We start from the raw sequence: 26,162 nt of genomic DNA, 5'->3' as shown, positions 1-26,162 counted from the left end.
ACACGTTCATGACCAGACAGACCTGCCAGGGACCCTGGGAGGCCTCCACCACTGAGCTGGCCATGCGCCGCCCTGGAGCCGAGGGCAGGGGACACATGTCCCAGGGAAAGGGCTCTGGCCTGGCTGGAGGCCCTGGAAGGTGAGCGCAAGGCCAGGAGTACCGTTTGCAGAAACACCCGTGGCCTCAGCAGTGTGGCCAGGGGCCGAGCGGGGCGTGCAGAAGGGGCCCTGCAGGCCTGGCCAGCAAGGGAGGAAGTGGGAGCCCTGGGGCCACGCCGCGTGCAGCCGGCCCCTGCTTCCCCGGCCACCTGTGTCCACTCAGCCGACTGGCCCTGCGCTCCTGGAACTTGGGAGGTGGCATCCATCCCTCGCAGAGCTCTGCCCCACCCGGTGACAGGAGCATCAGAATCATCGCCTGCCCAGCCGGGGGACACGCCCCTGGAACGCAAGGCCCCCGCCTGTCGCCTGCATTGCCCGCCCGGAGCGGGAAGCCTCTCCGGGCTGCCCCTGCGGGGTCCTTCGGTGTCTGCCCACCCGCTCCGTGGGTGGCGTCTGCAGTAAACGCCTCTTGTGAGGACATTTTGTGTGCTTCAGTTTGCCTCTCTGGGTGCGGCGAACGCCCCAGCTGGGGTTCACGCCCGAGGCTACAGCTGCAGCCGTTTTACTGATTCCCCGGTGTTCGGGCGACGTTTCCTTGCCCGCCACTGGGGCTCGGCCCCTGGGGCCTCGGGTGCGGTGGCGGCACCTGGTTGTCCGTCAGCCGGACACAGCAGTGCGGGACAGCGTAGCCATTAGCTGACGTCCAGCAAAGCAGTTTCTCTAACACTGGGCACTTCCTGAATGTTTTTATTTTAATAAGATTTTTTCTCCGATTTTTAAGTAGTCGTATAATCTCCAAACGACAGTATTAAACAATTTTCCTTTCCAATGTGTATTTTGCTAAGTTACTTGTCTTCTACTTCTGTGAACATGGTGAGGCCCTGACAGGCTTGGGCCAGCGGCTCTGGCGGCCCGCGCTGTGGCTGGGGGGTGGGCGTTTCAGCCTCATGGTCCCTGCGCCTGGCCCCGGCCCCTGGTCCACTGTGGTGGCGTGTGGCTCCCTGCAGACACGGGGTCTCAGCTCTCACCCGGGCCCCACAGGGTGCCCCCAGTCCAGTGCGGCCGTCCACTCTGCTGTGAGTCCTTTGACGAGCGAGTCTGATGCTGACATTGTCCGACTTAATCATTTTTACCCGAGGGATTTGGTGCCTGAGCCCCTACATCACCATCTGCAGGTGTTGCTCTTTGACTGGCATTTCAACCTGTCAGCATGCATATGGGGAGCCCTCCAGTGCCGCCTGCGCCCCCAGTGCCCCCCGCAGGCTGTCCAGCAGAGCCCTGGGCAGCCATGCCCTGGGCGCAGCAAACATCACCAAGGACACCCTGCGTGAGCTGCAGCCCTCCCTGAGCCGCAGGCCTGCAAATGGTGTTGTTTGCTCCTTTGCTTTTCCTGATTTTTAGCAGGAAACGGGTTTCTCACTGAAAGCTCACAGCCAGTGATCCAACAGCTTCGCCCCAGAGTTTATCCCCCAAAATCCCAAAACTCTCCAAGTTAAAGGAACAGCGTCTCCGTGACCTCACGCACAGGCTGGTGCTGTGTCCCGGCCTAGCGGGGGCTCAGGCCCAGGCTGGGCGTCTCACATCAGGGATCCCGTGGCCGTCAGGCTGTGCCAGGGCAAGGTGGGCAGTGGAGGATCTGGACGCCCACAGGCAGTCACCCAAGCCGGCCACAGCCTGGGAAGGCCTGCTCAGCCCCCTCCACTCCCCTCTCCAGCCCCCTTCACCCCCGAGCTCTGGGCCAGGAGGCCCTGGGCGAGCAAGTGAGGCCAGGTTTGCGGAGGACACTGGTTGGTAGACGCCCCATCAAAGCCCCTGGGTCTGGAGGCTTCCGTGTGGTCTGGAATCTTTGCTTTCGTGTGATTCAAAGGAGACTGTGTGCGCGTGTGGCTACGCCTTCTACGTAGGCGCCCCCGCGGTCTCTGAGCTCAGCCCTGGGGTCTCTGGGCGCCGCGCTGTGGGGGCTCTCAGCTCAGGCCCCGGGGTCTCTGGGATCGGTGCTTGGGCCTCCGGGCGCAGGAGGTGGTGAGCACGGCCGGGCGCGCTCTGGCCGCACTTCTCACGCGGCGCCTTTCTCCGCAGGGGAGGAGAACGTCATCGCCGTCCCCCTGGGCAGCCGCAGCGTGCGCATCACCGTGAAGGGCCCCGCGCAGCTCTGTGAGTGGGTGTGGCCTGACCCTCACTCCTGAGTTCCTCCAAGTTGATTTATCAAAAAAAAAAAAAAAAAAAAAAAAAAAACAGGGCCTCCCCGGTGGCGCAGCGGTTGAGCGCTGGGTTGCGAAACTGCCCACAGCCTCTGCAGCGCTGGTTCGATCCCCGGCTGCTCCCCGGCCACCGGAGGAGGGTCCCACATGGCGCGCAGACCTCTCCTGCCGCCCGCTGCTCCCCTCAGCAGTGTACGTCGGTCCTTCTGCCTGCTCTGCTCCCCGCTCTGGCTCTGGCGAATTCTCTCACCCTCCCGCGCTTCTGACTGTACCCAGTGCTTGTATAAACAAAACAAACAAACAAACCAGCAAACTAATAAATAAAGCATGCCTCTATAAAAAAAAAAAAAAACAAAACAAGTGCGCGCGGGAAGCCTGGGCCAGCGCCGGGCCGGCCTGCTCTGAGGAGAGCACTCACGGGCTGTCATTTCACATTTCAGTTTTCGAATCCAAAACTCTCCAGGGAAGCAGAGGCGAGCACACCTTCGACAGCGCCGGGGTTTTCGTCGTGGAGAACACCACCCTGGAGTTCCAGACGGGCCCCGAGCGGCAGGCCTTCCGGATCGCAGGCCCGCTGGCCGCCGACTTCATCTTCAAGGTAGGTGGGCCCGAGCTGGGGGCAGGTCTCCGCGCGGGTCTGGGAGGACGCCGGGTCCTCTCGTGGCGATGGTCACTCAGGGCCTCTGCACCAGCGCAACAAGGTCATCCTTTCCCTACTCTTTTTTTTACATTTTATTTATTTAAACAAGAACTGGGGTGCAGGCCAGAGGTGCAGGGGGTGAGAGGATCCACCAGAGACAGAGCGGGGAACAAACAGGCAGACTGACTGAAACCCACTGCTGAGGGGAGCAGCGGGGAGACAGGAGAGGTCTGCTGCGCCCTGTGGGTTGCTCCCTGGCCAGCTAGATATCAAACTTGTGCTGTCGGGACTGACAACGGCTTGATAGCACTGTGTTTAACCCCTGCGCCAGCAGGGAGGCCCCCCTACTCTTAAAAAAGATGTATTTTCATAAATGGGCCATTCTTTAAAATTGCACATTTCCTTTTCTCCACTGAATTTCTTGCTGTGATTCCTGTTTTCCTAAGGGGCCTGTGTCCCTAAATGACCTTGGACACAGCTCTACCTCCGTGGTGTCGGGGGGCGGTTACTATTTTGCCTCTTCAGTGTGTGCATGCTGCCACCAGGTAGCAGTATCCAGGCTTTCCTCAAGTTCAGGCTTGAGAAGTCCCAGCCACGCTGGTCCTCCTGTTATAGGGCAGCCCCGATACAAAACAGGGTGCCTGGCTGTGGGTCCTCACCCGCGCGCTTTAAAGGACTTATCAATGCTCTACTGCAGGTGCACGCGGAAGGTTCATAAAAGGTTTATTGACAAGGGAAGGGGAAATGAGGAAATGGACAGCTCAGGGAGAAAAGTGGGAGACAAAGTTTTAAATGCGTCCTACCCGATCCGCCGATCTGGACTCCCAATGGCACTCTGAGAGCTGGCCGTGAGCCAGGAGCCGCGAGCCAGGAGGCAAGCGAGAGAGCGAGAGCCCCCAAGGCCCACGTGTCTGGTTTTTATACCAACCCTGGCTGCTTAACTCCACCCTCAGGTCCCAGCCACCTTCCCCTTGGTGGTGACGGGATTTGTCTTTCCCAGTGTCTGGATGGCTTTGGTCTGGAGTGGGGGTGGGGGTGGAGCCCACAAAGCCTGTTTGGGGTTAGCTCAGGACATCCTCTCCCCCTAACACTCCTTCCTCCACATCATCATTTTTTCTGTCTGACAACTTTCAGGATTTTTCTTTATCCTTGTAGTCTCAACACCTGCTCAGCACCTTGATGCCTGCTTCCCAGCCAAGCTCTCCCCTTGGGGTCTTGGGGTCTCACAGCTGCCGCCTCTCACCACCTCCCTCCCAGCCCCAGACCCCTGGGGGTGGGGCCTTCCCCAGCTGTGTGCTGGGACTCCCCTCTGGTCACTGGTTTATCAGGCTGGGTTGAGCTCCTTCCCCCACCCCCTGACTCCCCGCCCCAGCTCGCTCCCCGTGGGGCCCTGGCGCACAGGATCCGGTGGAGTGTCTGTCAGGTCTCTGCTTCGGGGCTTCAGAAGGTCATTTTGAAAGGTTCTGCTTCAAGTTGTATTAAAAATGTTAGAATTCCAACCACGCGCCACGTTGGAGACTAACCTAGATTAAGCCTCTGACCTGTTCTCCTGGGAATTAAAATTCAGTGTATGAAAAAGGATGGAAAACGGCTCCCACACAAAGTCCACTTACGTTTTTTGAACTCATTCCCGGGCACGGAATTATCTGGAACGACGGCTCCAGACTTCTGCGCCCATCGTGACAGATCTCAGTGAGCCGCGGGCCTGTGTGACCTCGCAGCTCTCCCCAGACCAGGTTTGTGGCAGCCAAGGACAGCGTGGTCCAGTTCTTCTTCTACCAGCCCATCAGCCACCAGTGGAGACAGACCGACTTCTTCCCCTGCACCGCGACGTGCGGCGGAGGTGAGCACGGCGGGGCGCACAGGCCAGGCTTCCAAGCTGGGCGCTGCTCGCCAGGCGCTCGGCCTGCATGAAGGCGCAGGTGGAGGTGCAGGCGGGCGGGCGTGGTGCTGACAGTGCCAGTGGCCTCCTCGGGCAGCAAAGGGACTGGGGGACGCCGGCTGCTTACAAACCCCTGCAGGTGCCTGTTCCGGGCCAAGCCCCGCCCCCGAGCCAGGTGGGCGTGGCCAGGGAGGAGGCGCCCAGCCAGAGCCCCGTGGGCCCAGCCCGAGAAGCAAAGATTTACATTCTTACTAGGCAGAAAGCAAACCTCTGTTTCTTTTCAACTACTCCGTCTCTCACACACGTTTGTCCAGATAGCTGTCCCCAGCTGGACACGTGCGACGGGAGCCAGGCACCCCGCTCTGGGAGAGACATTTACGCGGAAGTCCGTTCTTCCATGGGGCGCCCGCGGACACACAGTCCATCCGCTGCCCACCCCGGGCCTGGGGTGCCTGGCCAGAGGCCTTCCCGCTGTAATGTGCTGGAGCAGGCGCAAGGCGGACCTCGGGCTGCTTTGGGGGGCCCATTTCCGTACATGGCGGGATTTCAGCACATTTATTCACAATCTTGGAAGGTAATCTGCCTTATTTCCTTTGCTTTCAGTTATCTGCCCTGCCATAAAGTTAAAGAGGAGAATTAGTTGTCTCTTCCCAAATCACAAGCACCTGCCGGCTCCCGGCGCCTGCAAGAAGTGTGTTCCGTTTAGAACAAGATCTTTCTTTGACTGGGGGAGCTGTAATCATCCTGTTCTTGTTCGGGGGGAAATGAAAACATACACATAAAACCCACAAGGAAAGCTCATGAAACTTAGTTATACTGTCATCAAATCTACATGATTTGTGTCAATGGCATTTTGGAGAGTTTTTGATCATCGGGAGAAAACAGGTTTGTCTGTCCCGCTGTGGCTGGGTGGACTCTTGGGTCCGGCCCCGTGGGACTCGGGGGGACTGTCTGGGTCGCCAGGGCCCTCTGAGGCCCTTGATGTCCTGGGGACACTGGCACCCGAGCAGCAATGTGTTGACTCCGTCCAGATCTTCCTCCTGTGGTCTCGACCTGGTGTTTCTGAGGCCGCCAGCCCGCCCCTGTGCAGGAGGCCAGGACGGGAGCAGCTGCCTCGAGGCTTATGAAGTCCGATTCCTCCCAGCCGATGGCCCCGTGAATGTATTTTTAGACCTTTGGACCAGTTGACTGAGACTGCAGGTTTAGCTTTAGGCTTTTTTTTCCCCTTGAAGAGCTCATTCTGGCTTTGAAAAACCACTTTTTTTTTTTTTTTTTTTGTGGGACCCTCGCCGGTGGCCAGGAAATGAACCGGTGCTGCAGAGGCTGCGGGCGGCCTCACAGCCCAGCACTCAACCGCTGCGCCACCAGGGGAGGCCCCCACCTTTTTTTTTTAACTAACACACATGCGGGTGGTGGCAGGAGACCCAAGTGGGTGACTTGGGAAGTAGACACACCACCCGGGTGGCGTTACATGCAGCGCCCCCTCCTAGAGCTGACAGCAGGGGGGAGGCCTCTTGCTCCTGCCCCGGCACCACGTGGCCAGTGAGAACTTCCCCAGGTGACCAGGAGATGCCCTGAGACCCCCTCCCTCCCCCAGGCTACCAGCTCAACTCTGCGGAGTGTGTGGACGTCCGCCTGAAGAGGGTGGTCCCCGACCACTATTGCCACTACTACCCCGAGAACGTCAAGCCCAAGCCCAAGCTGAAGGAGTGCGGCATGGACCCCTGCCCAGCCAGGTGGGTGTCTCCGGGGCAGCCCACGGCCAGCGCTGGCTTGACATGCCCCCTGTAACCTGCATGTTGCTCTGGGCACTGCCCCGCCCTCACTTCTGAAGCGTCCACCTGACGGTCAGGGTGGGCAGCATGCAAGGAAGTGCAGAGTTTTCACCCAAAGCGGAGAAGCAGCCACTGTCGCACGCAGTGTGCTGCCTGCCCCTGGCCCTGCCCCGAGCCCCGGCTTCCCTCTGACTTCCCCACAGCCCGGCCTTGAGTGCCAGCCCCTTGCCCCGGGCAGGGGCAACAGGGCCTTCCGGGCCCCTCTCTGTCGCTCAGCTGCCCTGTCCCATAACCCCAGGGGACGTGGGGTTACCCGCGGAGACCACAGCAGAGGTCTGTCCTGCACAGTACAGTGGCTCGCCGAGCCGGCAGGACAGCGTGGTGATGCCGAAAACATAGTTCTCAGGAGGGCCTTGCGGGCAGGGGCGCAGACATCTCTCCAGACACAGGGACGCGCCTTCCTGGGCGCAGCGCGCACCGTTTCCCTTCCTCTCCCGCCGACTGTGTTTCTGTGCTGCTCTGGGGTGTCCTGAAGGTGAGGGCCATGGTGGCCACATTTTGGGGTGCATGTCAGGGCACGCTGCCTACCAAGTTTCTAGTGTGAAGGAGCTCTGGCCAGCGGCCAGGCCTCGGTCAGTGGCAGGCGCGCGCACCTGGACACGGCCTGTTCTCACAGCGGTCTCCCTTGCAGCGACGGGTTTAAAGAGGTCATGCCCTACGACCACTTCCAGCCTCTGCCCCGGTGAGTCCCCGCCACTGCGGACACTCTGTCGTGTGTGGGGCGCAGGGATCGGGCTCTGCGGGGTGGCTGCGGGGGCAGGTGTTAACCACAGAGGCTGAGGGAAACACGTCTACGCCACGTGAGAACCGTCCTCCCAGAGCGCGGGCCGGGCCTCTAGGGCTTTCCCAGGGCCGGGGGACTGGACCTGGGTGCAGCCAGGGCTCGAGCGTGAGGCTCAAATCGCAGAGATGTAAACGCCCTGCCAGGTGCTGGCACGGCTCTTTCTGGATTTGGCTCCGAGTCTCCGGCCACATTCCCCAAGAGGCAGCCCAGAGTGTGCCCATGCTCGCGATTCCGCCCTCACAGGGTGCGGAGGAGGGGCCGGCCATGTCCCCCCACAGCACGGGGCAGGGCCGGGGAGCGCGCGGGGGAGGGCTCGTGTCCTGGCGCCCCCCGCATCTGGCGACCGCGACCTACCCGCGAGCCCATGCGCAGTGACCCCTGTGTCCCCCAGCTGGGAGCACAACCCCTGGACGGCGTGCTCGGCCTCCTGCGGGGGCGGCGTGCAGCGGCGTGGCTTCGTGTGCGTGGAGGAGTCGGTGCATGGCGAGGTGCTGCGCGCAGAAGAGTGGAAGTGCTCGTACGCGCCCAGGCCTGCGGCGCTGCAGGCCTGCAACTTGTTCGACTGCCCCAAGTGGGTGGCCATGGACTGGTCCCAGGTGAGGTCAGCGTCTGCGGCCGGGACGCCCGGGGGTGGGGGGCTGCTCCCCTCCCAAAGAGCACTGGAGGAGGCCGTCCGGACAGCTGCGGGCAGGGCAGCAGGGCCAGGCCCAGGGAACGGCGGGGTGGACAGAGCACCTGGAAGTCCCGGTGCCGGCAGGCTGGGCCGTGTCTGAGGCCGTGGGACGCCGAACAGCAGAGTCTCCCGAGGGCTCGCCCTGGGCGGCTGGGGTCCAAGTGGAATGGGGTGTGCGAGCGGGATGGGTGGTGCAAAATGCCTCAAGCTTGCAGAGGCCCTGATGGTCCAGATTAGCGAGCTCTGGAGTTGCTGGGAGCTGGAGGCTGAGGCAGGGCCACGCAAGAGCTGCGTTCAGGTGCATCCTTGGTCCAGGAGCGGCTACGAAGCTGCGTGTAATTGGGCAGGTCAGGCCTCGGCCCTGAGGAGGGCCAGAGGCCACCCGCTGGTGGACATGGGACTGGGCCATGGGAGAGCGGCATCCAAGGTTGGCCTGGCCCGATTTCTAAGGCCACGACCTCCGCCCCTGCAGACGGGAGCAGCGCCCGACAAGGTGAACCAGGCATGGGGCGTGGGCACGTAGTCCCGGCCGCTCATGTCCCGAGAGGGGGGCATGGGTGGCCCCCGCTGCTGTGGCTCCTTGCGTGACCGCTCCACACTCAGCGCGGACACACACCCCGGTCACCTGCGCTTCCACTCAGTGTCACGTGTGAGGGCGTAAAGCGCTCTCCCTCCTGCCCCAAAGAGCCCAGCAGTGGACACCCATGTGCCGTGACCGGTGGGGGCAGCTCAGGCCATGGGGGCTGCCGAGTCCCGTGCGAGGAGCCGGCGAAGGCGTCCGGAGGGAGCTGACGCCTGAAGACCAGCCCTGCGTCAGCCTGCGGGGAGGAGCCCCTCCTCACTGCCCTCCAGGGGCCCCGCGCCCGTGTCCCTGGCTGGTGCCGCCGCAGCCTGCTTGGCCCCAGGAGGCGGACCGGGTGCTGCAGTCGTACTTGTTCTCACTTCTTTAAAAAGCCTGGAGAATTGCATACCCGCCGCAGGTGCGTGGAGGTTGGCATCTAAAATTCGTTACCAAAAGTTTAAGCAAAATCAAAAAATGTCATTTTAAAATAAAGTGTTAGCAGCATTTTAAAAAACGTGTCCGGTCGGATGCCGCGGCCGCGGAGCTGCTTCTCTTGCTGTTTTTATGAAAAAAAAAAAAAAAAATGAGCAAGCGCTTCCAATAATTTGGATATTTTGCATTTTTTCCCCTTGAACTCGCATTTTCAGTCCATTGTCCCCACAGGATTTTATCCTAACAGAGTGTTCTCGTATGCCTTAAAATCTTTATTGATTACACAATTCTACTTTTCGCTTAAAAAAAAAACCTGTAGAGCAACGGAAAGTGATTTATTTTAATTTCCTGTGGCCGTAGGCTCCAAGTATTCAAAATGTTCCCCTGGATTAAGTTCTTACTAAATTTAACCTTAGTATACAAGTGAGACAACACAGGGCTCACGTTTTGGTGACTCGTTATTCTACATGAAAAGATCTTTGCTTGAGGTCGGCCTGGGGAGGACAGAGGTGCATCTCCAGGACGAGCCGGTTCCCCAGCGCTGCAGCCTGTAAACACCGGGCAGCCTGTTTACATAAACAACAGGCTAAGATGGAAGGAATTTATTGGAACAAGACCACTCGGTGCTTTGCACGCCCGAGGTTTATGCCAGAAGTATCTCGTGTCCAGCACCAGCAGGCGGCCTCACTGCGCACACGCCGCCTTCTCCAGCGCTCGGGAGTCAGCCACGCAGCCAGCCGCCCCCCTGAGCCTCCCACCGGCACCACCTCCCTGCCAGTGCCACCACAGTGCCAGCGCTGCTCCCCGCCAGTGCCACCTCCCACCAGTGCCGCCTCCCACCAGTGCCACCTCCTGCCAGTGCCACCTCCCGCCAGCACCACCTCCTGCCAGCACTGCCTCCCACCTGCACCACCTCCCGCCTCCCGCCAGCACCATGCCACCACGCCGAGGGCTGTTAGCCAGCGCCTCCTGGTCACCCTTCGTGCCTCTTCATACTTCTCCTTCTCAAACGTGGATTCCATCCCAGCGCTGACATGTACTGTCTTCGGGTGTGCTGGGCCCCTGGGGGGCGGCGGGCAGTGCCCACGCGGTCAGCTCCCGGCAGGTCGGGGCTCACTGCCCAGTGGATTCGCCTGCCACAGCCGTGTTGCCCTTTCTCTTGGGCAGTTTTTCTCTCTTGGCACCAACACAGGCAGCTTCCTGCGATCTCCCGTCTTCCGGATGCACATGGGGGTGGGGTGTGAGCCCGGTTCCCAGCCAGGCCTGGGCTCCCGCCGCAGGTGCCAGCCCAGTGCCTGCGAGCAGAGCATGGGCTCTAGCGGGCCCTGGTGGGCACACTCTGGAGCCCTGCACCAAACCCTGTTTGAACAAAAGCGGACCAAAAAGCAAGGTCTTCCGCTGCCAGTGCACACACACCCGCTCACCACGTGTGCAGGTGGGATGGAAGGCCCCCGAGGTGTTCCTGCATGGAGCACCCCACCCAAGGCCTGGCTCCCCCGACGCAGAGAGGTCGCGCCCCGGAGTCACTGACAGCGCCAGCGGCATGACATGGGGGGGCAGCGGCGTGCTGCTGGGGCCCGGGTGCTAGCCTCAGGAATGCCAGACGCTGAGCCCCCCGTGGCCATTGGCCCTGTCTGACCAGCCAGTTTGGACGCGAGGCGGGGCCCGCTCACAGGGCAGGACCGTCCTCTCGCTGTGGACCTCTCTGCGGATAGCCCGGACACCTGCAGGGGGTGCAGAGAGGTCGTCCATGTCTGAGTCACGCCTGAGAACTGCGAGAGGCTTCACACTTGGCAGGAAGACCTCAGGCCTCTCCGTCTCTCTGTGCCGCGACCGCGTCTGCCAAACCCTCCAGCGGGCACTGGGGCCCGAAGCCCAGAATGTGCAGCACAGCAGCCCCCCTCCGCCATCCTGCCCGCGGGACTCGGGTCCTGGGTCGCTGCCCCGTGGGTCGGGTCTGCTCTGGGCGGGGCGCCGGGGCAACGTCACTGCTCTCTCCCTCCAGTGCACGGTGACCTGCGGCCGCGGCCTGCGCTACAGGGTGGTCCTCTGCGTCAGCCACCGCGGGGAGCACGTGGGAGGCTGCAGCCCGCAGCTGAAGATGCACATCAAGGAGGAGTGCGTGGTGCCTGTGCCCTGCCACAGGCCCCGGGGTGAGTCGGGGGGCCCTGCCCCGGGCCCTGGGGTGAGTCGGGGGGCCCTGCCCCGGGCCCCGGGGTGAGTCGGGGGGCCCTGCCCCGGGCCCTGGGGTGAGTCGGGGGGCCCTGCCCCGGGCTCTGGGGTGAGTCGGGGGCCCCTGCCCCAGACCCCGACGTGAGTCGGGGGGCCCTGCCACAGGCCCCGGTGTGAGTCGGGGGGCCGTGCCCTGCCCCAGGCCTGGGGGGAGTGCGTGGTGCACTGTCTGGGCTTGGGGGGCATAAAATGGTTTGAGGCCGTCCTGCCTTGTAGCAGGGAGTGGAAAAGCGGGAGCATGGGGAGAAGCGGGGCGCAGAGAGGACGCCTGTGAGGTGCCTGGTTGTCTGTTCTCGACGCATCTTGCCCTTTTTCAGATTAAACGAAGCGAGGCAAGCGCCGGGGGGGTTGCTTTTCAGCGAGTGCTTTGCTCGCCGAGCTGCTGTCTGTCCCTGTGACTCGGCCTGGAGCCATCAGGGGTCTCTGCGGAGAAGGCCCCAGTGAGGCCCGTTCTGTCTGAGGGGGTCTGTGCCCAGGAGGTCGGGACTGTCCGCCCCCCGCCTGCCCCTGGCCTGCCCTGCGGTTGACTTTCTCCAAGTGGCCGGCTTGTCCGCGCCCCCGGCAGCCGCACCCTGGCCACGCTGCCCCTCGGGGCTGCTGTTGACCCTTCCCTGGCGTGTGAGTTTCCCCCGGGGGTGGGGAGTGTCAGGCACGTCAGCACCTCCATGGGGTGAGACCCTGGTCCCCAGGCCAGACCCGAGGGCCCTGCCCCCTCCCGTTGCTCTGCTGTCCCGCGGGGGAGGCGAGGGGACACCCCAGCAGACATCCTAACGTCCCTCCCTACGTGCCCACGTCCTTCATGAGGCATCTCCACCCTCAGGACATGTAGCTGCCGCCCGGAAGTGGACAGAGGGCCGGGGGCTGCTTGGGACCCGAGGGAGGACAGCAGGCAGCCCCGTAACTGACCACGCGACCACCGTGTGGGTGGTGATGTCCCCCCGGGGATGCCGGGCACACCGCACCCCCCACTCCTCCCCTGCTCTCGGGCCGCCACAGCATCCCTCTCAGGGCGGTGACTCTCCGATGCCGCCGCGCTGCTCCCCTCCTCCCTCCCAGCTGCCTCGTGCTCCCCTCACCCCGGGTAGCGTTGGGGCCGCCAGGCAGCGTCCAGCCCTGAGAGCTGGTCACCAGCCCCTCAACAGCCACGTCAGGCAGAGCTGAGTGAGCCACAGGCCCCGCCCGCAGCCTTCCAGACCCTGTCACTTGCTTTTCTCTGTGAATTTCTTCAGAAAAGAGGCAAAAAGAATTTGTGGCAAAAGCGAGCAGGTTGGGAATCCACCACAAACTGCGGGGACTGGAGCGGGTCTAAACAGGCGTCTCCCGCGGGCTTGGACAGCGAGTGCAGCTGTGTCACGGGTCACCTGGGCTGCGTCTTGATAATGTGTCTGTTAATAACCTGTGACCAGCACTTTGGTTCCATCCAGAGCCACTGGAGGACGCAGCGTGCGGTGGAGGCATGGCCACCCCTGCGGGCCCCAGCAGACAGCAGGCCCAGCCTCTGGCGGTGACCATGACGGGGCTTGTTGTTTTGTGCGTTTTTTCCCTTAGAAAAAAGCCCCGTGGAAGCTGAACCACCTTGGCTGAAGCAGGCTCAAGAGCTCGGTGAGCCCAGAGCAGCCACGGAGGACCCGACGTGAGTCCGGCCTCGGGCAGGGGCGGCTGGGCTGGGGGCGCGGGTGTGGGCGACTGTGCTCTCTGGGGTCCAGGCAGTGTTTTGTTCCAGACGACCTGGGTCTGAGGCTCTGGGAGGCGGGGCTGGCTGGAGGGCGTCTCGACCTCACCGTCTGGCAGCCCCGCTTCGGGTCGCGCCCCGTTACTTCTATACCCTGTGGGTCGTTACTGTTAAGAACTCGGGATCTAGACTGCCAGGGAGGGTCTGACCAGGGACTGTCCCAGCATCATGGGTGTGATGACAGCCCGGGGCTGTCACAGGCAGCCTCTGAGAAGCCGTTAAAGCTGCAGGCGCGGGGGGCCTGGGCCATCCCAGGAGAACCCCAGGCTGCTCGGCGCTTGGGGCCGCATGGCCGCGGCAGGTCTCCAAACCCGCACCTCATTATCCTCGCCTGTCGAGGAACAGCACGGCCTGACCTCCCCAAGGCCCAGCTTGAACCCCGGTGACTTCTCTCCACAGGGGTCGGGCTTCTAGCTCACCCTGTCTCGCGCTGGGCTGTCTTGGACACGTGCCCTCGGCAGTGAGCCAGCGTGAGCGGTGTTATTCTCCAGGTATTATTTTCTTTTCAATAGTTTTGGTAAACAGTGGGGACTAGAATAGATTCTAGGGAGTAGATTCAACTCCCTCTTTGATGCATGAAAGTTTTCTTCTATTATATTTACATCTCTTTTCTATTCTTCAAAGTTCACCAACTGTCTGTTTTGAATGTCTTCTGTTTTCAACATCCGATTTCATCCTCCATATCTTTATCTTATTTTCTCTGTTTTATAAACTCTTCAAGCAAAAGCATTTGCTTTCTTCATCACTAAATGCTCATTTGGATTTTCTTTTTCTGTTACAGAAACATACTTGGCTTTATTTCATGTTTTTCTTTTTTTAATTAATCTAAATTTTTTAAAATTTAACTTTTTACGCCTACCTTTTATCTTTTAATTATAGTATTTATTATTATTAAGGTTTCGGTAGTTGCTCTAACATATCCTTCTGTTTCTGATAATAAGTGTTTTCTGAAATACACTTGTCCTCCACTAATACACGTGACATTCTTCTTCCTATATGTTGAAGAATTATTTTATCAATTAGAGATTGGAGTTTTGTTTGTTCATTCATTCTTCAAAGGGAAAAACTCATTAATGTCCCCAAACAATATTGCTAATTTCTCTGGACCCTTTCATTGTTATCTTGGATGATCTTAAAACGTTCCTCTCACCTCCAGTGCTGCTGCACTCACATAACATAATTGCAAAACCCACCGTGACACATTCTCGGGGCAGCTTTGTCACGTGTGCCGTGGGACTCCTAATAGTACTTCCTGACAAGGTGGTGTCATGCCCGAGAGGTGACATTTATGTGAAATACTAGACTCGCGCCTCGTAGGAGTTGCAGCACGATGGGTGTCAGCTGTCTCTGTCCTCATCTCACTGCACTCATTGACCTTTTGCCCCATGACATCATCACACTTGATCTTCGTGTCACCCCACTGGGTAGGTGCTGTCATTGTTCCTAATTTACAGAAAAGGATTGCCCTTGTACTTGAAGAGCAATTTGACAGCCATGGTGCTCTTGCGATCCAGAGCCTCTCCCCCAGTCCATCACTCCCTCTCTCTGGCTTTGCCTGCTGTGTGAGTCTGAGGCCCGCTTGGCTCTGTGTTCTTGCAGGCGACTTGCTTTGTGCCTAGATAATGCCTGGCTAATTCTTTCTTCATCCTCAAAGGCCCAGTTTCTCGACCAGGTGTAGGTGCTTCTGTAACTACTGTAACTGATCTCCATAAACTTGTTAAATGGCAGGAGGGCTGCCTCCCAGCTCTGCAGCACGGCTGCTGCGGCCACTGTCCTCAGCGTCCCAGGCTGGGATTCACTTCCAGGCTCATTCAGGGGTTTGCAGAGTCCAGGTCCCTGCAGCTGCACAACCAAAACCTCCATTTCCTGTTGGCTGTGGCTGGGCAGTGCTCCCAGAGGCCACACGTTCCTGCGCCCCACCCTCCGTCCCAAGCCAGCACCGTGGCAGCTCCTCGGGCTGCCCTCCCGACTCCTTCCCTGCTGCATCTCCGCAGCTCCAGCAGGGAGGTTTCTGTCTCCAAGGACTGCGTGCAGCGGGTCAGTCCACAGGGGTCTCCTGGCCGTGGTCTGCACCCCTCGTCACGTCTGCCGCGCTCCTTGGCCATGAGGTGTCACATGTCCCCGCGTTCCGGGCCTGCGTGTGGGTGCCCAGGGCAGCCTGCAACGCGAGGTGCTTGTATTGATCATTTTAAATCACTTTCTCCTAGAAGACCGTGCCCTTTACTTTGTCACGTATGGTGACCTCTGCTTGAAGAGTCCAGTTTTCTTCCCTGGTGGATATTTAGATTCTCTCGGGTGCACGTCTCTCTAAAGCTGCATGCTCAGCAGCCGGTCTTAGAGAGTTTACATCCAATGAGATGAGAGCGCACACCCGTCAGGGGAGGTGAGCCCACCCCACCCCCGCCCCGCAGCCCCTCCCCTACCTCTCCGCTGCCTGAACAGCTCTGTCCGGCAGCACTGCATCCACCTCCGGTCGCGCCTCCGCGTCCACACTGGCTATGCAGGCGTGTCTCTCCCGCTTTGGTGTGTGCGGTCTCCTTCCTGGCGCCGCCTCACTCTGGTTCTCCCTTGAGTCCATCCTGTCCTGCTAGTCCTCACGCTGGGGACACTCGTCCCCGTCCAGGCTTCTCCCGGCATGCTCCTCGCTGCTACCCTGCAGCACTGCTCCTTTCTTCCCTCCAAAAACATCACAGGGCGGGGGAGGAGGGTGTGGGGGGGACAAAGCACAGCAGGCCCGGGACTGCGTGGGCGCTGTAAGGCCTTTTCTCTGAGTAAGCAGCAGCGCACCGAGAACGCGATGTGGGCTCCGCGTGCCTCTCCCTCCCCGAATCACGGCTAACTGGGGAGGCCTTGACGTCTGCTAGAGCTGACGTCCTAACCAGGGTGTCTGAGCACCCTGAGAGTCCAGGACACCCGGGAAAACATGGGCCCCGGCTCGCCACCCTGCTGGGTCATGCGGGACCGCGGAGACACGGGGTCCACCAGGAGAGAACACTCAGCCCCTCACGCAGGGTCTCACTGCTAAGAACAGAGGAGACCAGGCATGGCCCTCGGAGCACAGTGTGCCCGTGGCTGGGGGGTGGGTGTCAAGCCTCTGAGGCTGCGAGACAAACTGTAAGAGCCTCCGCCCTCCGCACTGCGCCAGTCACAGGTGTGCCCACGGGGAACTTCCCACAGTTAGCACACTCGTGCCCTGGGCTCACACACACACAGTGCGTGATGGACACTAGACACACACAGGGGCGCCCTGGTGTCTTGGGATCAAAGGCGGGGAGAGCCGCCTCAGCCTCACTGCGCGCAGCTGTCTCCAAGACCACACACATGTTGCCAGGTAGGAATGCTAGCGCCTCCCCAGCTCTGCAGGGCGCCTCGAGCTGAGCCCCTGGACTCTCGTCAGGACACGGCTCGGCCAGCCCCGCCTGTGCGCCAAGGGGGTGCGGAGGAAGACGACACGAATCGACGGAGACCTCCGTGTAGTTAGATCAGATCGGGGTGGGCTTTGCCTGGGGCTCCTTTACTGCCTAATCTTAACCCTTCTAGTGCTGTTTTGCGTGGTCGCCAGTCCGGTTGCAGACTAGGTGCTCAGCCCAGCCCATCCGGGGGAGAACCGTTGCTGAGCAGACTGGACCCTGGTCGGTGCTGACCCTTGAGGGGCGCGGCCCCAGTGCCGGCCATCTCCTGCTTCGCAGCCGTGTCCCCAGGCCGTGTCTGACCACCACCCTCGCCCACCTGGGCTCCCTGGTCCCACAGGTTCATCCCCGAGGCCTGGTCGGCCTGCAGCGCCACGTGTGGGCCTGGCATCCAGGTGCGAGCGGTCAGGTGCCGAGTGCTCCTCGCCTTCACGCAGACGGAGACTGAGCTGCCGCAGGATGAGTGCAAAGGGCCCCCGCTGCCCACCGAGCGGCCGTGCCTCCTCCAGGCCTGCGACCAGGGCCCCGCCCTCCGCGAGCTGGACAAGCCCCCAGCCCAGGACCGCGAGGCCGCCTACGGCTGGGAGCTGGCTGGCTTCACGCCCTGCACCGCCACGTGTCTGGGAGGTACGGACCCTGGCCAGGCCTCGTGTCCCTCTGGCCCAGGTTCTGCATGACCGAGGGGCGAGGGTGAGCGGCCTGGAGAACGCGCCCCACGCCTGATTACATGAGTGTAGGCGTGGGGTCCCCATTAGGATGAGGAGCCAGTGGGGCAGTCAGATGGCCCATCTGGGTGGAAGCTGGTCCCAGGATTATTTAAGCTCCCAAGATGCAAAGGAAGTGGATGAGCAGGGAGCAGGACACCCCAGGGGCTGGGGCTGGCACTGCAGGAGGTAGGAGGGTGAGCATGGGGGAGCCGAGCTTGGGGGAGCCGAGCTTGGGAGAGCACCATCTCCCTGCTGGGTGAGGGGTGCCTGCCCCCCTCAAGAGCCTAGGGCTGCCGCCCTCCACCCGACGGTGCCTCTGAGTCCTGTAAAGGCAGGACTGACCCGCTGGGGCTGGATGCCTGCGAGTGCTGGTCCGTGCTCGGGCGCCGCTCCAGGCCAGCAGCGCATCCCGGCCTCCGCAAGGGCCGCTGGGACGCTCTGGCCCTTCTGTCCAGGCAGCACTGCAGGGCCAACACCGCCCCCTAGGCCCAGCTCCGCGGGTGCTGCTGCTGCTCTGGGCGGAGCTGGGGTGGCTGTGGTTGCAAGGTTCAGCCCCCGCCCTGGAGAGCAGGGCGCTCAGGAACTGAAAGCACAAGCGGGGTGTCCACGGCACGGGCGCGCCTCCTGCGAGGGGAGGGTGGGTGGGTGTTTGCAGGCAGCATGTCAAGGGGTGAGTCTCCAGGCATAGGGGCTGTGGAAGGCGCCGAGGTGCCCGGCCAAGGAGACGCCCCAGCCCTCCGCGTCCCGTGCTCTCCGCGCAGGCCGGCAGGACGCCATCGCCGTGTGTGTGCACGCGCAGACCCAGCAGGCCGTCAGCGAGTCCTGGTGCGACGCGGCCCACCGCCCCCCCGCCATGAGCCAGGTGTGCAACACGGAGCCCTGCCCACCCAGGTACGCCCCAGGGCGCCAATGCCTGCTCTGCCCCGCCGCGCCCTGCTCGCTGCCGCTTCCTGGGCCTGCGTCTCCTCTCAAAACCATGTCAGAGCGCACAGGTCACGGCAGAGACAGGGTGGCGTGCAGTAGGCGCACAGCTGCTTATTGAGTGGCTGAGTGATCGCCAGTGGGTGGCCTAGAACCCACACCCCGTTACCACGCATCCTGGGGACCTGCCTGGGGTCCCGAGGAGGGAGAGAGAAGGGGGAGGGTAACATTGGTTTCCTCGGGTCAGAAAGGCTGAGCTCCCACTGCGTCCGCCCCTTGTCCGGTCCTCGGGGGCTGGGCCCACCCGCAGGGAGGACAGGTGCCCCCTCTGCGCCTGTCCCGAGGCTTGCTGGGGCCAGAGGGTCTCACCCCGTCTCTGGGTGTCACAGAGCCCCACGCCCACCTTCCGGTCCTCTCTGTCACCTTTGGGGTCCCAGCTCCCCTGCTGGGGTAAAAACCACTGCCAGAACCTGGTCCCTGCCCCAACCCCTGCCAGACCCTCTCAGCAGTCGCGTCGAGCATCTGGTGAGGCTGGTCTGCTGGCCAGCGGGTGGTGAACCTGAGTAATGGGGTCGCCCCGTCCTGCCCAAAGGGGGCCGGGGGGCTGTGTGTTCACTGGGGGGTAAGACATGCATCCGGGACCTCAGGACCCGGACTTGGTTCGCAGGAGCTACGGCTGTGACGGGGAGGCTGCAATGGTGGGGACAAGAGCCAGGTGGGCCCAGGACCCAGCCCTGCCGCAGTCCCCTCCGGGCGGCACTGTCCCGGGAGGCCGGGGCCGGGCACAGCTGCTCTGTGAGGTGGCGCCGGTTCCTACACTGTGCGTGACTTAGGGGTGCAGGGCCTACTCGGTTAGGGCCCCCCAGCGCCACAGAAACGCGGCCCTCCCCTCCCGAGGTGGCAGCTCTGCTCCGAGTTCTGCATGGGTTCCGTGTGGTCCTTCGCTGACCTCCGCGCGAACACCGGCGCCGCCGCTGCCTCTCCATCCTCCCTCAGCGTCACCCCATCCTGGCCGCGTTGTCCCTTTTCTGCTGGCCGCTCCCACTGTGCCAGCGCCCCCTTCATCTGCTTCTCAGCACCTTCAGCCGCCAGCAGCTGCCGGGGCTCCCGGGAGGCGCTCAAGGGTGCAGATGCCTGTGTGGGGAGACCCCGCAGCCCAGGGGCTCCGCCTCCTCCTGCTCCCAGCTGGCGGCTTCCGCAGGCCTGGCGTGTCCCTCCCTCGGGGGCCCGGTGCAGCCTGGGGACCTGCGGGCTCTTCTGCCCCGCAGCCTCGCCCACCCCGCTGGCCTTGCCCGGGCTGTGTCCCACCCTTCCTTCCCAGCCGGAGCTTCCAGGCAGGGTAACAGAGCAGACGAGAGGCCGGGGCAGCTTTGCCAGATTAAGAGCCTGTGTGCTGTGAAGGGAAATACTCTTCCTCATTTCAAAGTTTCAAATGTAATCAACTTTCAAAGGTTAAGAGTTAGATTGGAAAATCCCAGCAGAGACGAAGTGTCGATGCCAAAATAAAGGTAAGTTTACAAAAATGTTGTAGGTTCTAGAAACCAGTGGTGTAGGAATAACAGGACGGGGGGTTGCATAATATTTTCCATACAAATATTTACCGCCTCCAAGGGCAATCGCAGTATAATATCACCCTGGGGGGGACTCCCCACGGAGATGGGCCGCTTCCCCACAGGCCAGCGGATTTGATGCGTGAGCCTGGACACTCCAAGGTGGGAGTTGCGTGTTTATTTGCTCTTAGGGGTCACTCCTGGGCCTGTCCCGCAGCTGCGGACCGTCTGCTGTCTGTGGAGTTTTCTTTTTCCAGGAGCTAGCCCGTGGCTTGTGGAGACCTGCGGAGCACAAGGGCCGCCGGGCCAGGCGGGGTGGGCTCTCGGCAGGACTCAGCTTGGGGCGGGGGGTGGGGTGCTGGGCAGGACAGCAGAAGGTGGAGGGAGGGGTCTCCCTAGCAGACCCAGCCCCGTTCTTGAGTGGGAAGCATTGTTGGGAGTCCGGTCTGTCCCGAGAGTGCCCGCCAGCTGATTGGCGCCTCTGACCGCTCTCCTGGCCGTGCAGGTTCTTAGAACGGCCTCCCTAGTGGTCCCCGAGAAGGTGCGGAGCTGGGTGCTGGGTGGTAAACGAAGGCGTTTGCTCCCTGAGCCCGTGGCCGGGAGGGGCGGTCACCAGGACCGGCCGATTGGTTACAGCCCACGGCCATCCCTGCTGGTGCCTCAATACAGCCATAGTCTGACTGTCTGGCCCCAGGGAGAGGGCACTGGACTCCACCTCCGGCCCAGCTGCAGATCAGAGACACGGTGTCAGCCTGGGGGTGAAATGCCCCCCCAGGACACCCCTAGGGCAGCCCTGGTGCTGGGCTTTTCCCCTCCGGCCCTGAGAGCAGTGACAGCAGGAGTTACACATGAGTGCAGCTGCCAGGTGGTCCTCACACGTGACCGGGCATCGCTGGTGAGGGGTCACCGGGCAGACGAAAGCGTGGGTGCCCACGGCTGAGGCTTGCTCTGTCTTGGGCCCTCGTGTCTTTGGACAGAAGAGAGTGTGTCCTCCGCCCCTCCACGCTGCCGCGGGCAGCTTCACGGCTTGCTTCCCTGTAGTGGGGACTAGTCGTGTGCACCAGATGCCTGCCCGGAGGAGGCTTCGGGGTGGAAATCTCAGAACTGGGAGGTTGAGAGGGACTCCGGGCCCAGGGCTGTGTAGGACGCTGCTGCCCTTCTGGGCTCGCGGTCATGGCCGGCGGCATTTGCAGAACGGCTCACAAGGCCTTAGGGAAGCCCCAGTCTTCGGCTGGAATAGCGATCCCCATGCCTAGGACAGACTAGAGGACGCAGGACAGACTGACTCGTGCGTCAGCTTCAGTCCCCGGCCCCCCCCCAGCGACCTGCCAGCTTCTCACCCTCGAGGCTCTTCTCGCCTCTGGCTTTCCCAGCTCCCAGCTCGTCTTCAGCTCCCCGGGGCCGCCGCACCGCTTGCGCTCGCGGGGTCCCTCTCCCCACCGCTCCCACGGGGCGGCTGCAGCCCCGGCTCCGTGTCAGTCCTAGTGCCACGCCCTGGCCCCCCCCCCCCCCGCCTGCCCCGTCCCCGCCCCCGCCCACTGTCATTGGCCCCGCCCATTGTCTTGGCTCCGCCCACTGTCCTTGCTCTGCGCTGTATTTGGCTCCGCCCACTGTGCCTGGCCCCGCCCCACCGTCCTTGGCTCCGCCTGCTTTACTTGGCTCCACCCGCTGTCCTTAGCTCCGCCCCACTGTCCTTGGCTCCGCCCCACCATTGTTGGCTCCACCTGCTGTTCTTGGCTCCGCCCTTGTCCTTGGCACCACCCACTGTCCTTGGCCCCGCCCCACCAATGTTGGCTCCGCCTGCTGTCCTTGGCTCCGCCCACTGTCCTTGGCCCCGCCCGCCGCCATTGGCTCCGCCCACTGTCCTTGACTCCACCCATTGCCCTTGGCCCCGCCCCACCATTGTTGGCTCCACCTGCTGTCCTTGGCCCCGCCCCTGTCCTTGGCCCCGCCCACTGCTCTGGGCTCCGCCCCTGTCCTGGGCTCTGCCCCCCTCCCCCCCCCCCCCCCCCCGCGCTGGGTCAGCCCCACATCCCCTCGCGGTCAGCCGGGCCGGGCCACCCGCCGCCCCGTCCCCCCATGGCCCAGGGGCACGCGCTGCCAGGTGGGGCCGCCCCGGGAGGGCTGGCGCGCGGCCGGCCGAGCCCTGGGCAGCGCGGCCTCTCCGAGGCCCCAGCTGAGACCCGGTCGCGGGGCTCCCTCGGCGCTCGTTCCAGGGGGGCGGCGAGAGCCCCCCAACGCGCGGGCGGCTTGGCTCGGGACCGGCCCGCGCCCTCCGGGCGGCCGCGCGTGCGGGGTGCCCCGGCCTCCGGTGCCGCGCGGCGGTGGAGCTGGACGGAGGCCTGGTCAGCGCGTGGACTGCGGCCGTGCGCTCGTGTCCGTGTGTGACACGCGTGTGCATGTGCGGGTGTGCATGTGCGGGTGCGGGTGTGCGTGTGCGGGTGCGGGGGTGCGTGTGCGGATGTGAGGGTGCGGGGGTGCGGGGGTGCGGGTGCGGGGGTGCGTGTGCGGGTGCGGTGTGCGGGTGCGGGTGTGCATGTGCGGGGGTGCGGGTGCGGGGGTGCGGGGGTGCATGTGCGGGTGTGCATGTGCGGGGGTGCGGGTGCGGGTGTGCGGGTGCGGGTGTGCATGTGCGGGGGTGCGGGTGCGGGGGTGCAGGGGTGCGGGTGCGGGTGTGCATGTGCGGGGGTGCGGGTGTGCGGGTGCGCGTGTGTGGGTGTGCGGGTGTGCGGGTGCGCGCAGCCGGTGAACACATCAGGTGTTCCTGGCTGCGCGGTGTGAGCGTGTAGGTGCATGTGCAGCAAGCTCGTTTCCTTTGGTGTATTTTAAATAACGTGGGAATTCACCGGTTTCTTAAAAATTTGTGGCAATTTTCAACTTCAAAATAGTAGGATCAGGGCCTCCCTGGTGACACAAGGGGTTGAGCCCCGCACTATGAAGCAGTCCGCAGACTGCAGCACGAGTGCCCGGCCCACCAGGGAGCAGCCCACATGGCGAGCAGACCCCTCCTGTCGCACCCACTGCTCCCTCGGCAGTGTGTTTCGTCAGTCTGCCTGTTCCGTTCTCCCCTCTGTCTCTGGTGAGTCCTTTCGCCCTCCTGCGCCTCTGTACCCCAGCTCTTGTATAAAAATAAATAAATCTTTTTTTTTTTTTTTTTTTTTTTTTTTTTTTTATAGAGGCATGCTTTATTTATTTGTTTGCTGGTTTGTTTGTTTTGTTTATACATGCACTGGGTACAGTCAGAAGCGCGGGAGGGTGAGAGAATTCACCAGAGCCAGAGCGGGGAGCAGAGCAGGCAGAAGGACCGAAGTACACTGCTGAGGGGAGCAGCGGGCGGCAGGAGAGGTCTGCGCGCCATGTGGGACCCTCCTCCGGTGGCCGGGGAGCAGCCGGGGATCGAACCGGCGCCGCAGAGGCCGTGCGCAGTTTCGCAACCCAGCGCCCAACCGCTGCGCCACCGGGGAGGCCCAATAAATAAATCTTTTTAAAAAATCATGAATGTATTTCCGTATCAATGACAATTGCTATTTTTTTATTTTAGTGGCTGCTAGAATTGTGCTGTATCAATGGACAATTATTTATTTTACCCTTAATATTAGGCCTGAGACCTTTCCTCCCATTTCATAGGTTTAATTAATTTTTTAAAGATTTATTTATTTATTTATACAAGCACTGGGTACAGTCAGAAGCGCGGGAGGGTGAGAGAATCCACCAGAGCCAGAGCGGGAAGCAGAGCAGGCAGAAGGACCGAAGTACACTGCTGAGGGGAGCAGCGGGCGGCAGGAGAGGTCTGCGCGCCATGTGGGACCCTCCTTCTGTGGCCGGGGAGCAGCCGGGGATCGAACCAGCGCTGCAGAGGCTGCGGACAGCTTCACAACCCAGAGCTCAATCGCTGCGCCACCAGGGAGGCCCTTAGGTTTAATTAATTTAAATTCAATTAATATTGGTTGCTTTTACAGACTATGCTGGAGCGTAAACATCTCTTTAAGTACATTTAAGCATTTAAAGATTCTTTCCTGGAGAAACGTCTCTATGGCAAATGTTTCTATGGCTAAAAATTCACCGGACTAGGAATTAAATAGCCACAAAGTCAGAGAGCCGAGACTAGGGCTTCTCTGCCGCCAGCCACCAGCAGTCGGGGAGAGGGGCGGCACCGTCGGGGACGGGGCCCCGCTGTCCTGTGGCGTCCTTTCACGTGTCCGTTTCCTTGTTGGAAACTTGGAAAATTCAGCAAAAGCAGCTGCTTGGTTTCTTCATTCTTACAGCACTTTCATGAGAAAACCTGAATTTTCCAAGATCTTATTGGAAAGGAAACACATCCGTGTGCGCGTGTGTTGTAAATTCTATCTTAAAAGAATTTTTTCGGGATATTCCAAATAAATCCAGGTGCCCTGAAAACTCCCTGGAGTGTGCCTTGTAACACCTGCCGCCCCGATGCCCTGTCCGTCGCGTGCGCAGGCTCTGGCGAGGCGGGCGGGCTGCTGCGAGCCCGGTGGGCAGGGCGGGAGACGCCTCCCTTCCCGCTGGTCCTTCCCGAGCAGGGGACGTCCTTAAACACCCGCGTGTTTCTTTCCGTGTTCCTCCCACCCGTGATGGGCTGGGCTCTGGGGGGTGAGTCTGGAGCCAGGGGGCCTGAAACTGCAGCGCCCGCGGCCCCGGGGCAGCTCAGCCCCTCGTCTGTCCCTCCAGGTGGCGCACGGGCGCGTGGGGGCCCTGCTCGGCGACCTGTGGCGTGGGAATCCAGAGCCGGGACGTGCTGTGCCTGCACGCCGGGGAGCCCCCCGCCGCCTCCGAGGAGTGCGGAGACGAGAAGCCGCACGCCCTGCGAGCCTGCAGCCAGTACGACTGCCCGCCCCGCTGGCACGTGGAGGACTGGCAGCAGGTGGGCCCCGCCCCGGGGGAGAGCCCGCCGCGCCCGCCCCTGCCGCCGACCGCCCCTTCTCTCCGCAGTGCTCCAGGACCTGCGGGGCCGGCACCCAGCGGCGCAGGGTCACCTGCCGGCAGCTGCTGACGGACGGCAGCTCCCTGAGCCTCCCAGACGAGCTGTGCCCAGGCCCCAGAGCCTCGTCCCACAAATCCTGTGCCAGGACCGAGTGCCCGCCTCACCTGAGCCCGGGCAACTGGTCCCAGGTATGCACCTGGCCTCCGTCTGGCTCGGTCCTTCCTCCAGGTCAGGGCTGGTGCAGGGGCGCGGGCCTGGGTGCAGGGGTCGGGGGCACTGGGCCAGCCTGGGGGTATCTGCTTCCTACTTGTCTGGCCAAGCCTGGGCAGTGATGGCTGCTGGAGAAGCAGCCGCGGCCATGGCAGATGGAGCCAGGAGGTACACCTCAGAGCCACAGCAGGGCCCGGGTGCCCCTCGCGCACCCAGGGAGCGCCCGTCGTGAGCGCCGCCTGAAACGCCCTGTCTCTCACGGGCCCTCGAGCACAGAAGAGGCCGCCGTGCTCCCAGGAGCGCGACCCCCGGCGCACGCTGAGCGTGCAGAGCGCGGCCACCGCGGCAGGTGAAAGAGAACTCGGCGTCATAAAATGAGACAGACGAAGGCGAGAGATGGAAACAGCCCGCAGTGGACGAGCCGGGAGCGGGGTGATGACAGCAGGAGTGAAGAGCCGGCGGGTGCAGGGCAGGCCAGAAGCTGGGGGTGCTCACGGTCGAGAGACCCGGGATTGCCGGTGGCTCGGAGAGCACAGCAGACAGATGAAAGCAGGCGGTGGGAGGAGCTGGCAGAGGCGGCCCAGCGAGGGCCCAGCACCACCCCCGGGAGGGCACACCCTGGCCCCAGTCAGGTCTGCTCTGAGGAGAGGATGGGGCCTCCTGGGGAGGAGTATGGCTCACGGGGGGCGGGGGCACCGCCTGAGGCGCCTCCCTCCAGTGAAGGCCACGCTGTGTGAACTTAGCCGACACGGGCACGGAGCACCTGCACCCAGAAAAGCCCCCAACAATCGATGACACATAGAAACGTAGGAGGGAGGAGAGGAGCTGCCGAGGGGTGGAGGGAGGGGGAGGCAAAAGCCAGAGAGGGAGAGAAGCGCCCTCCACACCATCCACGGAGTGGGCCAGCCTGGTGCCTGGATGCCTGCGTCCCCCCGAGTGCCCGGGGTGGTGCTCCCTCCTGTGTGCTCAGGGTGTGGTGCCCGGGGCGGGCATGGTGCTCAGGCCGTGCTCCCTCCTGTGTGCCCAGGGCAGTGCTCAGGCCGTGCTTCCTCCCTGCAGTGCTCCGTGAGCTGTGGTGCGGGGACCCAGCGGAGGACACAGGTGTGTCAGAAGCTCACGGCCAAAGGCCGGCGTGTGGCGGTCAGTGAGCTGATGTGCCGGGGGCTCCCGGGGCCCCCGCTGGTGCAGCCCTGCCAGATGCCCGCCTGCCCCGGTAAGTGGGGGCCTCGGTCTGTGGGCAGCCAGTCTATGTTGCAGTGCCTGGGTTCGACCTGGGCTGAGCCAGGCGGGGTGGTGTCAGAGCACTCCCTGCCCTTTAGCTAGAACCAGCTGGGGTAGCCTGTTCCCGAC

General features: G+C 62.4%; 1 protein-coding gene across 1 annotated transcript in view; it reads left to right on the top strand.

The window, feature by feature from the left end:
- The window catches only part of ADAMTSL3 (ADAMTS like 3), a gene marked incomplete at both ends in the record, with an annotated part of 71,956 nt that overhangs the window by 30,900 nt on the left and 14,894 nt on the right, over positions 1-26,162 (top strand). Inside the window, 13 exons of the mRNA XM_084254108.1 lie at positions 2,179-2,253; positions 2,741-2,898; positions 4,672-4,783; positions 6,420-6,558; positions 7,289-7,339; positions 7,833-8,037; positions 11,114-11,261; positions 12,889-12,973; positions 16,823-17,109; positions 17,951-18,080; positions 24,350-24,542; positions 24,611-24,790; positions 25,872-26,025. Of these exons, the coding sequence (XP_084110234.1) occupies positions 2,179-2,253; positions 2,741-2,898; positions 4,672-4,783; positions 6,420-6,558; positions 7,289-7,339; positions 7,833-8,037; positions 11,114-11,261; positions 12,889-12,973; positions 16,823-17,109; positions 17,951-18,080; positions 24,350-24,542; positions 24,611-24,790; positions 25,872-26,025 (1,917 nt within the window). The remainder of the gene's footprint in view (positions 1-2,178; positions 2,254-2,740; positions 2,899-4,671; positions 4,784-6,419; positions 6,559-7,288; positions 7,340-7,832; positions 8,038-11,113; positions 11,262-12,888; positions 12,974-16,822; positions 17,110-17,950; positions 18,081-24,349; positions 24,543-24,610; positions 24,791-25,871; positions 26,026-26,162) is intronic.

The sequence above is a fragment of the Talpa europaea genome (assembly GCF_964194135.1).
Source record: "Talpa europaea genome assembly, chromosome: 14".
Lineage (NCBI taxonomy): Eukaryota > Metazoa > Chordata > Mammalia > Eulipotyphla > Talpidae > Talpa > Talpa europaea.
This window is presented reverse-complemented; position numbering and strand designations above follow the sequence as displayed.